At 42.6% G+C, this 17,646-nt stretch overlaps 1 protein-coding gene across 2 annotated transcripts; it reads left to right on the top strand.

Moving 5' to 3' along the window:
* The first annotated feature begins 1,412 nt into the window (after nucleotides 1-1,412).
* Nucleotides 1,413-14,557, top strand: LOC110529842 (mitochondrial basic amino acids transporter). 2 transcript variants are annotated; one of them, XM_021612434.3, is made up of 5 exons: nucleotides 1,413-1,945; nucleotides 5,211-5,254; nucleotides 5,923-6,006; nucleotides 6,732-6,939; nucleotides 13,762-14,557. In XM_021612434.3, exons 1-5 carry the CDS (start codon nucleotides 1,918-1,920, stop codon nucleotides 14,328-14,330), a joined length of 933 nt encoding a protein of 310 aa, XP_021468109.1. In that variant the 5' UTR covers nucleotides 1,413-1,917; the 3' UTR covers nucleotides 14,331-14,557. The 2 variants fall into 2 exon arrangements, with proteins under 2 accessions (XP_021468109.1, XP_090099435.1); XM_090243309.1 differs by having other exon boundaries at nucleotides 1,521-1,945; nucleotides 5,521-6,006.
* The last annotated feature ends 3,089 nt before the right edge of the window (nucleotides 14,558-17,646 follow it).

The raw sequence follows: 17,646 nt of genomic DNA on the forward strand, positions 1-17,646 counted from the left end.
TGGTTCTTTGTGCGGGATTGATTATTGTAACCCTGGTGTTTGCATTAGATGTACATGTTCGTGTATTTAGTGCTAGACTGTTTTCGTTTCCCTGTGTCTGGGGCATTTGGTTTGAACACCCGTAAGTGGGTTGACCGTAGTTCACCTTGTGTGCATTAAAGTAGCACTTTATTGAACTCTGCTTTCCTGCGCCTGATTTCACCCTCACGACACCCAGGACCTTACAGCATCAATCTCATCATTGTGCACTTTCACCACCTCATATCATTTATTTAATCTGTAGCTTAATAAACTGCATGGTTTCCGAGTGGTAGTGGGAGGACACGCACCATATCATCGCGTGACTCCACGTTGACTTCGCTATGATGGTTATTATATCAATATTTGTGCATTTGTCGCATAATTCATTTTACCGACACAAGATCCCACCATGTCGAACGAACAAATTATATGTCGGTATTTATTACATTTGACCTACACTTCCTGTTTCCATCACAGCTGTCATGTATTTTTATATATATATATATATATATATATGTACATAATACTGTACCACTGCAAATTCTAAGTAGGTACAAAAAGTGAAAGAGAAGAAATATATATATACGGTATGACAATACTCACATAAAAACTATGGATGGAAACGTGGGTATTGACACAGAACACCGCACCTTGAAAGTGGGGGTATTCCAAGCGATGTGCAGTTCGCGAACTATTCGTTCTTTGTGAACGACTCTTTCACTGACTCGAGAGTCATGATTCATTTTTCTGAGTGACTCGTTCATTTTAGCATTTTGTTTGGCCTGTTGGTGATAACCACAATAAATCGTAAAGCAGGATTAATATACGCCCCTCCGGCTCAGCGGCTCCGGAGACATGCTAGTGAATGTCATATATGCGCAGAAAAATTTACCATGAGCTTAGAGAAGAAAAATACATGTTTGAATTGATAATTGATCGCATGGTGCAAGAATGACTGCAATGAATGAATTATTAAATGTTATGGACACAGCGTTGTAGAACCAACACATACACAGCATCTGCTCAACAAACTCGATAATTCATCGTTTGGGGGGGGGGGGCTGCAGTTCGCAAACGAATGCTTATCACCTTGCCTGGAACCCACTGACGTTAGTTTATTTTCCGCAATGAGAAGTATGTAGCAAACATCTGAGAAGCGGAAAATGTTGTGCGAGTTGTCTGGCCACTTATCACCCTCACAGCAGTCAAGAAATACGTTCCTCCAAGAGTCGTTCGCAAAATCGAAAAGGAGGGATTGCGGATTCGGGACTGTAATGTGATTGGATACGATGTTAACCCGAAGTACGGGTATATTCATTACGGAAACCGTTTACCATTGAATAACCAAACGGAAGCAAACATAGAAAAACTAGAATATCTATTGGACAAATGCAGGTATGCCCCGCCCCGTTTTCCCCGCTTGCTTCCGCCAAAGAAACGCTTTGCAACGTAATAGGTGTATTGAAATTGTCCAAGGTGGTAACACACCTTCAATGACAATGCCATCTGTTAAAAACCTTGGTCAGACAGGCAGAGTATATGGCAGAGAGGACGGTAAAATAATCTAGCTAGGACAGCTCATTGAAGTCGTGTAGTGTCTAGCTAACTCTATTCTAACGGCCACAGATATCTTAACACACATACATACATATATATTAGCTAGCAAGTTTATATCACATTTGCCTAGCTAGGACTAGACAGAATCTTGACTTTAGCCAACTACAGTATAGGTAGGCGACGTAGCTAGCTGACTAGCTTCAGTAGTTACCTGGCTTCCCGCGCTAGTTGTGTAATTTACGTGTTGCATCAAGCAGTGTCGGTGTCAAAAAGTAGCTAATAATAGTTACTTGACAGATCACTGTACCCTGAATCGCAAACTTGTGCTGAAGACTGGTGATGGACTTTCTTGCTGGCTGCATTGGAGGTAAGTCTGATTTGAAACACACCGCTTTCTAGCTAACTACTAGCACTGCAGCCAATGTTGAAAGGCTAGCTAGCACATCCCGTGTCTGTCTGGTTAGTGGGTAAATTAGCCGATTAAACTCAACCCCATGATCGAGTTTAGTCGGCAAGTGATGTCTGTAGCCATACCCACGCACGCTAGGCACTGCGTCACAAGCTGTCGCCTTACTGTAGCTATGTCATCTAGCCATCATCACACCTACCAATCACACATATACTTGGCCTAAAACCGAAAGTGCTATTTGAGAAATGAATTCTTACATACTGTAGCTTAGACAATGTTGACCTTGACGTTGTGAAACGTTCGGCTTGTTCACCTCACCCGGCTTACCAGCATTGTGTGATGCAATCCGATTCCGAGATATCAACCACACTTTTGTTCTTGGCGAAAGTCGGCACACAAGCCTAGGAACATTCTCCACATTCTATCTAGTAATGGAAAACACGTGACATCATTATAGCTGTCTGGAACTATTCAGACAATGCATTGAAAACAATCACTCCATGTCTTATTGTAACATCATCAGTGCGTGACTTGCACTGAAATAGGTGTCAGTACTCATTTTGGGTGCTGGTACGGTATATTTAGGTGCAGGAGCGCCGCAATACTTTTGAGCGAATAATATTCTATAAGAGGAACAGGAGCTCAAGCAGTATAACATTTTAGGTACACAGCTCCAATGAGCTCCTTCCCAAGTCAATCACTGAACAGCATCACTGAAATGGCTAACAATATCAATGTAAAACCTGAAGATACTGTACCCTAGCCTGCTTGCCATTTCTGTTCAGCTATTACATTCCACTCCTGTCATTTGATGTTGAATGTTAGCTAAAAAAGAATGTAGGCTACAGTTTGTCTGGGTACCAGTCTGTGAATAGTTGTTAGGCATGACAATTGTTTTAATGTGTATATATATTTGGAAGTCAGGTTCGTGGAAGTCAGGTTGAGTCTCATGTTAGAACAAAGCAGCGCCTTAGGCTATGTCAGAAAAGCTGCGTATGTGAGGTTATGGGTATTTCATAGTTAGCCCTTATCTGGGTATCTGATTCCAGTGGTCTTCAATGTAGCCTTGGTAATATTATTTTAAATTAGATTAGTTTATAGGTGGTCAGATCATAAAGTAAGTGGATGGCCCTGCTCTCCAGGAAGAACACGTTTATGTTGTTGAAAGCAAAAAGTATATTTCTTCCCTGGTGAAAGGATTTATGATGAGTGATACATCTGTGGTGTCAGTTACTGCTCCGTCAACAGACAAACTAAGATGGATCTACTGTAAAAAGGAGAGGCATCCACACACACCCCTTCACAGACCAATCACACTCTCCTTCCCACTGTCACGAATCTGCTGTGGAGTGGCTTGGTGTACTTGTAAACCCATAGGGGAGGGACCCAGCATGCTCAACGTGAGTGGAATGGCAGGAAAAGCCTGACTCGACTCAGAGGGTAACTTTAGTATTATATGAAAGTGTTGGCCTACTAGGCCGGACTATTTAGAGCTGAGCCATAAGCGTACATGGGTGTAAACTAACCTTCATGTTGGCATCAAATGTTCCATAGCAATAACATTGTAATTACAACTGGAACTGTTGGTGCCAGCATGGCACCCTCCAAAAATGATGACAAGCCAAGCCTCTGAGCATTTGTAAATCAGTTCCACTGATATCTCCCACCATTTCCAGGAAACTCTTTGCAGTAGGCCTTCAAAGGTGACTGTAGGCAGGGCTCGACAGTGTGACCATTTTACTCGCATATGAGCCTAAATATTTCGCTGTGCGACCTGGATTTTTTTTTTCTCAATTTAGTAGCACCAGCACACCTAGAAAAATATTTTGTTGCTAAATTTATTTGTGGGGGGCCTACATTTTTCAACTGAGGCACACCCATGCACCTTGTAAAAAAGCTCAGCATAGAGCCCTGCTAGGGAAATTAATAACTTACGTTGTTACCTTGTCCCAGGAAGACACAGACCTGTACATAATACTGTACCACTGCAAATTCTAAGTAGGTACAAAAAGTGAAAGAGAAGAAATAGTTCAACTTTGCAAACTGCCCAGGTACTGGTAGTTTGTTCCACTGTAGCTACTGTGGTATTAATACCTAAGATATTACCATAATTGTCCCTTGCCTGCCTGTTCACAAAGACACAAATCATGGTTGTAGTTTCACTGAGGTCAGTGTGTTGACTTGTGATCCCCTTGCAACCAACATATGCCTACTGCTGTTTTTTAACTGGTTTACAGAAGTGGCCTGGCTCTTATTGGCTGGCTGGGCCCAGGCCTCCCACTGTGACACAGCAGGTGCTGCTTAGTTAGCATTAGCCTAGCTGTTCTAGCCAGTCCAGAGAGGCACAGACAGACCACAGATGGAGAGATGGCCAGTAACCAGAGCTCTGCAAACTGTTTGGGTTGTGGCTTTCTCATGGTGCCATGCTGGTCCACAAGACATTTCATTTCAGAATGTTATTGTTTAGGAACGGTTGGTGCCAATATGGAGGATAGTCTGCCAAACTCTGTAGGCCTATATCAAGGCCTATAGCAGGACAGTTGCTGTCAGGTCCCAGGGCTGAGGATTCACTCTAGTCAGAGCCAGGGGAGGAGAGGGCTTGTATTAGGTAAGGTTACACCAAAATACCAGAGTCAGTAGTGAGAGGTCTCAAACTGGTATCGGAACAAGGGTAGGATTGGGTACTCCTAAACACCTGTTATGTAGGCTAACTTGTAGAGCAGTCATCAGGACTTTTCCTGAAGAATCACGCTCTCTCCCCAGTGGCCTTGCCAGATATTAGTCAGCACTTTCTAGATCCATATAGCGTCACTGTCTCAGACCTGGGTTCAGATACTATTTGAATTCATTTCAAATACTTTACTGGTGCCTAATTTAGTCTGTCTGGCTTAATTGACCAATATAATTCTCTCAACTGCTAATCCTGCCCATCTGGCTCGGAAAGCAGATTTCACATACTATTTGAACCCAGGTCTGCTATTTGTTTACGGTTGCAGGTTGTTGTTGATGGCGACAGGGTTTACATTTCCTTCTCAGAAGAATTGCAGCTTGTATTTTGGCGGTCTGATGTGACATTAAAGGTATATGTTTCCAATCTCTGAACTTGTGATCTGAAATAGCGGACACAGCTATTTATTTGACTTGAAACTATCTGATCTCAGTAAAGTGTAGCGTTGGCTTTAGGCGATCCTGTCTATAATGGCTCTCTCATTCTTCTCTTCAGGTGCTGCCGGAGTCTTAGTAGGACACCCTTTTGACACGGTTAAGGTACGTTTGGTTTTTCTTGTTTTTTTTTCTCCCTTCTATGCAAATAAAGCATGCAGTCACACAGTTCAATAGAGTTTCTGCTTATCTCAGACCAACCACAGAAGCAGCAATACAGTATGGCTGGGGTAAAGGGGTGATCTCTACACTATAACAAATGCTATTTGTATGTATGGTGCTGATTTTGTACACATCCTTAGCTTACATAGGTTTAATAATTGTGGGAAATGTTCTTGTTACCTGTAACAGGGACTTTCTTCGTTTCACAGAAAAAGTCTTACAGTGTTAGTAGATACTTCTTCACAACAGTACACTGTAGTAAGTACAGCAAAGGTCAAACCATCCACCCGTCTGTCTCACTTTGACTGTCTTGGTTTTGTTGAACCACAACAAAAATAGGACCCTTCCCTATCCCCTATCAACATATAGCCTCTAGTAACTCTTTGATGTCTGACTGAATGTGGTTCACCAAGTTGTCAGAAAAAACATGTTTGTACACTTCATTGCAGTACATATATTTGTGTGTAATGGCGTCATACTACGAATTCCCTCCCTTTTGTTCCTATGATTTTGATAGCATTGTCAGAAAGTGTTTGTTGGTTTAGGAGAGATGCTGATTGGCCATCCAGGTTCTATTTTACCTTTGACACAAACCTGTGTTTGTATTGCAGGTGAGACTACAGGTCCAGAATGTGGACAAGCCTCTTTACCGCGGGACCTACCACTGTTTCCAGTCCATCGTACGGCAGGAGTCAGTAAGTCCTACATACATCTTTATCATTTAGTGGAAACTGTCTCCGATTTTATATTTCAGCAGGTGATTATCACCCATTTCAAGTTGTTTGGTAGATTGTAACCCTATAGGCTACAGTTTTGTTTGATACTTTGGCCACTCTCCTATCAGCACAAGCACATTGAGGTATGCTCTGCTTGAGTTATTCAGAGGTTATGGCTCATTGGGTCTCTTGGCCTAAAGATGTTTTGGCATTTGTTGTGGTGTTATTGAGGGCAGTGTGTCCTGGGGGCTGATCCTGAACCTGTCTGTCAGATGAACCGGTCTGGTCTTGTGACTGAGTGGGATGCCATTGCTATGGGCCATCTGAAATACTCACAGGGCTGGAATAGGGTGGAATAGAAGAGGCACTGGTAAGGGGTATTGTTAGGGGTATTGGGGAATAAGTACTTTGGTTTGTTTTCTCTTATAACATGTTTATAACAGGTGTAAAAAAATAAATAATGCATTATTTGCTTCAATATTGTGGGTTATATCAATGTAATTGTCTGCATCAGTTCGAATCACATATTTTATTTATTTATTTATAATTATGTGGCTCCCTTTTCATGCTACACAAGAGTCCATAGCCTTGAACACAGTCTCTTTCTAATGTCCCCACTTTTACTTTTCTTTCTCTCTACCTGCCCCATCTCGCCATCTCCCCTTCCCTTTCGCCTTCCCACCCCTTTCCTCCTCCCTACACAGATGTTTGGGCTGTACAAAGGCATCGGCTCCCCCATGATGGGCTTAACCTTTGTCAATGCCATAGTGTTTGGAGTGCAGGGCAACACCATGCGTTACCTGGGCCATGACACCCCTATGAACCAGTTCCTGGCTGGGGCCGCAGCTGGGGCAATACAGTGTGTCGTCTGCTGCCCCATGGAGTTGGCCAAGACACGCATGCAGATGCAAGGTAGGGATTACCAAAATAATGGGCTTTTACATAGAAAGAGTGGCGACAACTACCATTCTCTCCAACTGCTTAAAGGTCCAATGCAGCTGTTTTGATCTCAATATCAAATAATTTCTGGGTAGAAAAGAAAGTACCTTTACTGTGATTTGTTTTAAATTCAAATGTTTTAAAAAAATAAACAAAAATAGCTTCTTAGCTAAGAGCAATTTCTCAAGCAAGCATTTAGCTAGGACTTTCTGGGAGTGGAGTGGAGTGGAGAGGAGAGAACTGAAAACTAGCTGTTATTGGCAGAGATGTTTGAAACTCTTTCTTATTGGCCAATATTCCATCCCACCAAAACAGGCAGAAATTTCAGGCAGTCTTTTCAAATTACTCTTACATTAAAAAGGCATTATCATTTTAAAAATGCCACAGTATTATTCCAACCTCATATTGTGAAATATATATGTAAAATACATGAAAAGTATGTATTGATATCAATATGAGTGAGGTACAGTGCATTCAGAAAGTATTCAGACCCCTTGACTTTTTCCACATTTTGTTTCATTACAGCCTTAATCTTAAATTGATTAAATTGTATTTTTTTCCTTATCATTCTACGCACAATACCCCATAATGACAAAGCAAAAAGTAGGTTTTGTAAAAAATTTTTAAAAAAAAAGCACATTTCTTCTTTTACCCTACAAGCTTTTTTTGGGGAGTTTCTCCCAGGACTCTCCAGAGATGTTCGATCGGGTTCAAGTCAGGGTTCTGGCTGGGCCACTCAAGGACATTCAGAGACTGGCTGTGTCCTTAGGGTTGTTGTCCTGTGAGAAAGTGTACATTCGGCCGAGTTTGAGGTCCTAACCTGCTCCAGACCGCTTTTCATCGAGGATCTCTCTGTACTTTGCGCCGTTCATCTTTCTCTCGATCCGGACTAGCCTCCCATTCCCTGCCGCTGAAAAACATCCCCACAGTATGATGCTGCCACCACCATGCTTCACCGTAGGGATGGTGCTAGGTTTCCTCCAGATGTGACTCTTGGCATTCAGGCCATAGAGTTCAATCTTGGTTTCATCAGACCAGAGAGTCCTTTAGGTACCTTTTGGCAAACTCCAAGCGGGCTGTCATGTCTTTTTACTGAGTTGTGGCATCTGGCATCTGTCTGGCTACTCTACCATAAAGGGCTGATTGGTGGAGTGCTGCAGAGATGGTTGTCCTTCTGGAAGGTTCTCCCATCTCCACAGAGGAACTCTGTAGCGCTGTCAGAGTGACCATCGGGTTCTTGGTAACCTCCCTGACCAAGACCCTCCTCCCCGATTGATCAGTTTGGTCGGACGACCAGCTCTAGGAAGTGTCTTGGTGGTTACAAAAATCTTCCATTTAAGAATAATGGAGGCCACTGTGTTCATTTATCGGCGAGATGTCTGGGATCGCCTCCTGGCTGTCCACCTATCCCATGGACGTGATTAAGTCTAGCCTCCAGGTGGGCGTAGTCTAGCAGTACAGCAGCATCGCTGAGGAGGGAGGGGCACAGAGTGTTCACGCAAGGACTCGCCTCCACCCTGCTCAGGGCGTATCCCATCAATGCTGCCACTTTCACAATAATCATGCTGGTGCTGATGTATGCACAGGGGGTGGAAGAAGGCCCCAAGGACTGTGAGCCGGGGCCCCCCCGTCACAGCTCACTACACACAGCTACAGCAGCAGGCCCAAGCCTCCAGCCTGTGACCTGAGTCTGGTGGTGTTACTCCCACCTGAGCTGCTCTACAGTGGGGTGGGGGAGGTAGTGGTCCCATAGTGGTCCGACGCCCTTTGAATCTCTGAGTATGGAAACCCATAGGCTCCGGATTCCTGAGCTATAGATATGCAGTGTGAGACTATAAATCTAATTTACTCTGGGCGGGTTTATTTCCTGCCTAATGACGTTAGCATTTTTAACTGAAATGGAGATGTCGATGCACTGATATATTTGAAAGATGAGATGAAGAAACAAAATGGAATTTAATGAAAGACAGAGGTTGAACCCCAAACGTGAGCTTCCCCTTCTCTGTCGGACCTTTTTGTATATCTACCAGAAACCAAAAGAGTTATGGAACGAATTGCAAAAATTTCTGAAGCTGGAGACTCACATCTCCCTCACTAGCTTTAAGCACCAGCTGTCAGAGCATTTTACAGATCACTGCACCTGTACTTAGCCCATCTGTAAACAGCCCATCTATCCACCTACCTCATCCCCATACTGGTATTTATTTATTTTGCTCCTTTGCACCCCAGTATCTCTACCTGCACATTCATCTTCTGCCGATCTACCATTCCAGTGTTTAATTGCTATATTATAATTACTTCGCCACCATGGCCTATTTATTTCCTTAACTTACCTCATTTGCACTCACTGTATATAGACTTTTTGTTTTGTTCTACTGTATTATTGACTGTATGTTTTGTTTATTCCATGTGTAACTCTGTGTTGTTGTATGTGTCGAATTGCTACTCTTTATCTTGGCCAGGTCGCAGTTGCAAATGAGAACTTGTTCTCAACTAGCCTACCTGGTTAAATAAAGGTGAAAAATATATAGATATTTTTTTAAATGGTTCGGTCGCTGGATCTAACTGGTACAACCACAAGCCTACTAACTAGCACAGTATGATCTGATTATGCAGTTTTTTTCTCGTATGCCTCTGTCCTCCTTGCACAGTAACTATTCAGTAGTCTACTTTGGCCTGTAAGGAGATTTATATGTACTGTGGAGTAGTAGTTGAACTAAAGCACTTCTCATGTCTAAACTGAAACGCAACATATACTGTACCTGAGCGATATCTGAATCCTGAAGGAAAGCCCAGAATGTGATGTTTTGTGTTTGAACACAAAGTGTTAATCACTGTTAGAGTTGGCAGTAATGTCATGTGTTTTGTGTTTTACTGAATAATGTGAAGTTTGATGTTTTACTTGTGTGTAAATGTGAGCTTAATTTGACTTACTCTATAAATATCGCAAATACTGGAGTGAGGATTTTTGTTTGTGTAATGTTAGCTTCATGCATGTTTGCTCCGTATCAAGTTGTTGTTATTATTATTAGTTGAGCCTGAATGCTACTATCGTTGCTGTTAACTAATCTAGTTGTGCTCTTGGACTGATAACCCATTGGCTCTCCTCATCCTGTGTTCTTTAGTATATCTGTTACTGTTAACTCCGGGCCATTAGAGGGTTTGTAATTGGGTGTTTATGTCTATTTTTTTTTTACTGGTTTGTGAGCAACTGAGTAGTATTTCCACATTTTGGCAGATCTCTCCTATATGTATGATGGGAACATTTGTAAGTTCTTGTGTGAGGGTATTCATATAGTAGGCTATATACAGTACCCGTCACAAGTTTGGACACCAGCTCATTCAAGGGTTTTTCTTTATTTTTTACTATTTTCTACATTGTAGAAAAGTAGTTGTCTTCGCTATGAAATAACACATGGAATCATGTAGTAATCAAAATTTTATTTTAGATTCTTCAAAGTAGACACACTTTGCCTTGATGATAGCTTTGCACACTCTTTTCATTCTCTCAACCAGCTTCATGAGGTAGTCACCTGGAATCCATTTCAATTAACAGGTGTGCCTTGTTAAAAGTACATTTGTGGAATTTCTTTCCTTTTTAATGCATTTGAGCCAATCTTTTGTGTTGTGACATGTAAGGGTGGTATACAGAAGATAGCCCTATTTGGTAGCACCAGAGTGACTGGCAATAACAGCTCAAATAAGCAAAGAGAAATGACAGTCCATCATGACTTTAAGACATGAAGGTCAGTCAATCCAGAAAATTCAGAGAACTTTGGAAGTTTCTTCAAGTGCAGTGCAAAAACCACCAAGTGCTATGGTTAAACTGGCTCTCACGAGGACCGCCATAGGAAAGGAAGACCCAGATATACTTCTGCTGCAGAGGATGAGTTCATTAGCTGCACCTCAGATTGCAGGCCAAATAAATGCTTCACTGAGTTCAAATAACAGACACATCTTAACATCAACTTTTCAGAGGGAAATTGTGTGAATCAGCCCTTTATGGTCGATTTGCTGCAAAGAAACCACTAACGAGCACCAATAATAAGAAGAGACTTGCTTGGGCCAAAACGCGAGCAATGGACATTAGACTGGTGGAAATCTGTCCTTTGGTCTGATGAGTCCAAATTAGAGATTTTTGGTTCCAACCGCCATGCTTTTGTGAGACGCAGAGTAGGTGAACGGATGCTCTCCGCATGTGTGGTTCTCACCGTGAAGCATGGAGGAGGAGGTATGATGGTGTGGAGGTGCTTTGCTGGTGACACTGATTTATTTAGAAGTCAAGGGGCACTTAACCAGCATGGCTACCACAGCATTCTGCAGCGATACGCCATCCAATCTGGTTTGCGCTTAGTCCCACTATAATTTGTTTTTCAACAGGATGTGCATGGAAACCTGGTTTATGACATAATGGAATGTTCTAAAGCTGCCACTACGACATAATGACATTCCCCGCACCTCTCTGATTAATTTGGGTTAAATGCGGAAGACACATTTTGCTTGAATGCATTGTTGTGCAGCTGACTACATATGCCCTTTCCCTAAAACGGCCGCAATGACATAATGACATTCTCTTAAAGAGCCACTATGACATCATAATGACTGTCTCTAACATACCGGTATCCTCAATGACATCGTACTGAATTGTTGAATGTAACAATATTCTGGTTGGTTAGGGGTTATTTGCTGCTTGGATAAAACAGCCACAACCCTTGTAATGCTGCTGTCCTGCAGTCCCCTGAATTGTGGTTGTGAAGTAATGGGGGAAATAAATATTGAGTGGAATTCAGTATGCCAATCAGACTTTCCAGTGCTAAGTGTTCATTTCAACCTCTTTTTATATACTATCTCATGTCATGTGTTTATGGAACCATAATGTTTTATTGTATTCATTTTAATATTCTCATACTCCTTCAGTCCTAGACCCAACCGAGGCTAAAGTTAGCAACTAGCAATTGCAAATAATTTGGCAAGATGCAATATGTACTAGTTGTGTCTGATAATCTGATCATTTAGAAAGGGGAAGGAATATTTTTCAATCTCAATTAGTCTTGGTGTCCTCAATGTTTGAGTCTCTGATCTTGTGGGTTTAGGTTTGCTGTTACAAAGATGAGCTTGAAAATAGAAAACTCAAAAGATGGAGTCACTGATATTTTTGTAACAAACTAATGATTGATAGACATGGTAGCCCCACTCCTTTACTTTGCACTGCAGCATTGATTTGATTTTGAACAGATATATAAACCAAGGCTGGCAATTTACTGCCACTTGCAGTTCTGGAATGTTTGCTCACAAGTATAATTAATTGTCTTATTCCTTTTGATGCCCTGGATGGACTCATGTGATCCTTCCTTAACCCATAGGAAGTCACACCAAGTTGACTACTTCAGTGGTGAAAGTCATCAATGGCGTTGTCCATGCTAAAACTAACTTTTGGGCACTATAGTCCTCTATCTCTATATCAGTGCCACCATGATGCGACTGCTTGTCATCTCCGCAAATTTACTACCACCTGGACAATGAGACGGCTGTTTGGGCAGTACAAAGGCATCGGCTCTCCCATGATGGGCCGAACCTTCATCAACGCCATAGTGTTTGGAATACGGATATTGGCATTCTATGACACCCCTATGAACAGAGCTTTTACGTACTAGGCAAAAAAGACGACTACCAATACTCTGACAGCTAAAAACAGTCTGAAGGAGAAAATGGTCATCCATTGTGCACATTTGTATGGCTAGGGTGAAACCAGGTCATCACCTAAGGTACCACTCTGGGCAGATGGAGGCTAAAGATGGAGAGGAGGAGTTCTGGAAGACGTTTGGAGGAGCTGTAAAGAAGAGGCGTCTGGTGAACGTTCACACTGCTGGTGAATGTGGTCTTCTGACCCTACCAGATGGGCAGAGGAAGGGAGATGCTGTCTTGGTATCATAATCATTTGCGTCTTTTTCTGCACGATCTTTGTTAAACTGTGAAGGCTAAAGAAGAGAGCAAGAGCGTGAAGGCGAGCTGAACCAGTGTGCGTCGCGAGCTACACTGCTTCCTGACTTTTTATACTGAACTAACAATTAGATTTTTATTTCTTTCACTAATTGGTCAAAAGATCAGAATTGGTGTGCCTGTGAAATTGAAAGTGTCATATTACCTGAAGTTGACATTTGCTTGTCTCTGTTCAGTGTTCTTTTTGGCATGTTGGAACCACATTTGACCCTTTTTTTTTTTCATTTCGTGGGAGACGGTGGAGTGTGGCTGGAGTTTTAATCGCGGTTGATCGCTTCAAAACTGTTCGAGGGTAGAGAATGGTTAGCACTGAGGGGGGTTTCCATAGGAGGCGGCATCATTTGATTATAAAAGGGAGGACGATTAAATTATTCCTCCTTCTTTTGGATGCTGAAGATCGGCTAGACTTGTGGTCACTGAATGGGTTAATGAGCATGAAAACGATGTAAACCATATGCCGTGGCCATCTCAGTCACCAGATCTCAACCCAATTGAACACATATGGGAGATTCTGGAGGGGTGCCTGAGAATGTTTTCCACCACCATCAACAAAACTCCAAATGATGGAATTTAGCATCCCTCCAATTGAGCTCCAGAAACTTGTAGAATCTATGCCCAGTTGGATTGAATCAGTTCTTGCTCATGCTGGCCCAATGCTCTATTAAAACACTTTATGTTGGTGTTCCCCTTATTTTGGCAGTTACCTGTATATGTTTATGAATTCATGAACAAGTATTTGACCTGTTTTGGCAACCTTCACGTATTAAAACTTTATTTTTCTACTGTGTTACTAAGGCACTGGGGAGAAGAAGTCCACGAGGAAGCTGTACAAGAACTCCCTGGACTGTCTAGCACATATCTACAAGCGGGAGGGGCTGCTGGGCGTGAACCGCGGCATGGTCACCACGTTGATCCGAGAGACCCCCTGCTTTGGAGTCTACTTCCTGACCTACGACATCCTAACCCGCTCCATTGGCTGCGAGCCCGGCGACCGTTACATGATCCCCAAGCTGCTCTTTGCCGGCGGGATGTCCGGGGTCACCTGCTGGCTGTCCACCTATCCTGTGGACGTGATTAAGTCCCGCCTCCAGGCGGACGGGGTGGGCGGAGTCTACCAGTACAGCAGCATCGCTGACTGCGTGCGGCAGAGTGTGAAGAGGGAGGGGCTCATAGTGTTCACGCGAGGTCTCACCTCCACCCTGCTCAGGGCGTTTCCCGTCAACGCTGTCACCTTTGCCACAGTCACTCTGGTGCTGATGTACGCACGGGGGGTGGAGGAGGGGCCAAAGGACAGTGAACCCGCGACCCCCGTCACAGCTCACCACACACAGCTGCAGCAGCAGGCCCAAGCCTCCAGCCTGTGACCTGAGTCTGGAGGTGTTACACCCACCTGCGCTGCTCTACTGTGGGGTGGGGGAGGGAGGGAGGGAAACCCATAGGGCCAAATGTACTTTGAATCTGAGTATGGAAGCACATATACATACAGCTGAATCAGGAGTCTATCTATAGATATGCAGTGTCTCCACTTGACTTGTAAATATAATTTACTCAAAGCACTGATATCGTTGGAAGATGAGATAAAGAAAGAAAATTGAATGTAGTGAGACAGATGCTGAAACCAAAGCTTGATATGCCTCTAATATTTATTCTAAAAACCAAAATAGTTATGGTTAGGTTGCTGGTACTAACTGGTACAAGCACAAGTCCACTAACTAGGACTGTAAATCCAATCAAATTTTATGTGTCACATACTTTGTAGACAACAGGTGAAATGCTTACTTACGGGTTCTTTTCCCAACAATGCAGAGCTAAAGATAAGATATCTTTTTTGAATAAAAATAGGGACGTGGGGATTAAATACACAGTAAATAAGAATAATGATTCAAAATAACATGGCAGTATACAAACGATGTGCAGGGGTACTAGGTAATTGAGGTACAGTTGAAGTCGGAAGTTTACATACACCTTAGCCAAATACGTTTAAACTCAGTTTTTCACAATTTCTGACATTTTAATCCTAGTTAAAATTTCCTGTCTTAGGTCAGTTAGGATCACCACTTTATTTTAAGAATGTGAAATGTCAGAATAATTGTAGAGTGATTTTATTTTGGCTTTTATTTCTTTCATCACATTCCCAGTGGGTCAGAAGTTTACATACACTCAATTAGTATTTGGTAGCATTGCCTTTAAATTGTTTAACTTGGGTCAAACATTTTGGGTAGCCTTCCACAAGCTTCCCCCACAGTAAGTTGGGTGAATTTTGGCCCATTCCTCCTGACAGAGCTGGTGTAACTGAGTCAGGTTTTGTAGGCCTCCTTGCTCGCACACGCTTTTTCAGTTCTGCCCACAAATTTTCTTTAGGATTGAGGTCAGGGCTTGATTTGTTGTCCTTAAGCCATTTTGCCACAACTTTGGAAGTATGCTTGGACTCATTGTCCATTTGGATGACCCATTTGTGACCAAGCTTTAACTTCCTGACTGATGTCTTGATGTTGCTTCAATATATCCACATAATTTTCCTGCCTAGTGATGCCATCTATTTTGTAAAGTGCACCAGTTCCTCCTGCAGCAAGGCACCCCAACAACATGATGCTGCCACCCCCGTGCTTCACGGTTGGGATGGTGTTCTTCGGCTTGCAAGCCTCCCCCTATTTCCTCCAAACATAACGATGGTCATTATGGCCAAACAGTTCTATAGAGGATATTTCTCCAAAAAGTACAATATTTGTCCCCATGTGCAGTTTCAAACCGTAGTCTGGCTTTTTTATGTCGATTTTGGACCAGTGGCTTCTTCCTTGCTGAGCGGCCTTTCAGGTTATGTGGATATAGATACTTTTGTACCTGGTTCCTCCAGCATCTTCACAAGGTCCTTTGCTGTTGTTCTGGGATTGATTTTCACATTTTGCAGTACATTCATCTCTAGGAGACAGAACGCGTCTCCTTCCTGAGCGGTATGATGGCTGCGTGGTCCCATGGTGTTTATACTTGCGTACTATTATTTGAACAGATGAACTTGGTACCTTCAGGCATTTGGAAATTGCTCCCAAGGAAGAACCAGACTTGTGGAGGTCTACAATTTTTTTTCTTCTGAGGTCTTGGCTGATATCTTTTGATTTCCCCATGATGTCAAGCAAATAGGCACTGAGTTTGAAGGTAGGCCTTGAAATACATCCACAGGTACACCTCCAGTTGACTCAAATTATGTCAATTAGCCTATCAGAAGCTTCTAAAGCCAAGGCATAATTTTCTGGAATTTTCCAAGCTGTTGAAAGGCACAGTCAACTTAGTGTATGTAAACTTCTGACCCACTGTAATTGTGATACAGTGAATTATAAGTGAAATAATCTGTCTGTAAACAATTGTGTGTCATGCACAAAGTAGATGTCCTAACCAACTTGCCAAAACTATAGTTTGTTAACAAGAATTTTGTGGAGTGGTTGAAAAACGAGTTTTAATGACTCCAACCTAAGTGTATGTAAACTTCCGACTTCAACTGTAGCTATGTTGTGTACATATAAATAGGGGTGAAGTGACAAGGCCTCAGGATAGATAATACACAGTAGTAACAGCAGCAGCGTGCGTGTTCGTTTTTAAATGTACTTGTGAGCACCAGAAGTTCCCTCATGAATAGTACACTAACAAAAAATTGACCAACTGGGTACATTTGATTGGTCCCCACAAGGTCAAATGCTATTTCTAGCGGGTTTAGCATTAAAAATGAGTGTTAGGTTTTCAGGTTAGGTTTAGGGGTTAGGGAGAATTATTATTTTGAATTGGACTGAAATGTGTGTCCACCCATGGTTAGTTGTACAAGACTGTGTGGCACCCCTGTGTTGAGGGTCAGCGTGGTGAATGCGGTGTTGCCTACCTTCACCACCTGGGGGAGGCCCATCAGGAAGTCCAGGATCCAGTTGCAGAGGGAAAGGGGGATACCTAGTCAGTTGTTCAACTGAAATGTGTCTTCCACATTTAACCCAACCCCTCTGAATCAGAGGATGTGTTCAGTTCCAGAGACCTTAGCTTAGTGCCCTCAAAGCTCATCACTATGGTGTTGAACCCAGAGCTGTAGTTAATAAACATTATTCTCACGTCGGTGCTCCTTTTGTCTAAGTGGGAAAGTACAGTGTGGAGTGCAATAGAGACTGTTTCATCTATGGATCTGTTTGGACGATATGCGATTTGGAGTGGGTCCAGGGTGTCTGGGATGATGGTGTTGACGTGGTCCATGACCAGACTTTCATGGTTACAGATGTGAGTACTACAGGGCGATAGTCATTTAGACATGTTACCTTGGCTTTCTTGGACACAGGAATATGGTGGTCTGCTTGAAACATGTGCACTACCGTTCAAAAGTTTGGGGTCACGTAGAAATGTCTTTGAATTTTTTTTTGTTGCTTTTCTTTAAAATACAATTTAAAATAATGTCAAATTGATGCCTCGCAAGTCCTCAACTGGCAGCTTCATTAAATAATACCCGCAAAGCACCAGTCTCAACGTCAACAGTGAAGAGGCGACTCCGGGATGCTGTCCTTCTAGGCAGAGTTCCACTATCTAGTGTCTGTTCTTTTGCCCATCATAATCTTTTATTTTTATTGGCCAGTCTGAGATATGGCTTTTTCTTTGCATCTCTGCCTAGAAGGCCATCATCCCGGAGACGCCTCTTCATTGTTAACCTTGAGA

The sequence above is a fragment of the Oncorhynchus mykiss genome, chromosome 8, assembly GCF_057628025.1.
Source record: "Oncorhynchus mykiss isolate SJ-2025 chromosome 8, ASM5762802v1, whole genome shotgun sequence".
Taxonomy (NCBI): Eukaryota; Metazoa; Chordata; class Actinopteri; order Salmoniformes; family Salmonidae; genus Oncorhynchus; species Oncorhynchus mykiss.

Excerpts from the sequence above, each read along its gene's own strand:
- LOC110529842 (XM_021612434.3), top strand. The coding sequence starts at position 1,918 with ATGGACTTTCTTGCTGGCTGCATTGGAG. Across the intron at positions 5,255-5,922 it reads ACCCTTTTGACACGGTTAAG|GTGAGACTACAGGTCCAGAA; the intron begins GTACGTTTGGTT and ends TTTGTATTGCAG. Across the intron at positions 6,007-6,731 it reads CCATCGTACGGCAGGAGTCA|ATGTTTGGGCTGTACAAAGG; the intron begins GTAAGTCCTACA and ends CTCCCTACACAG.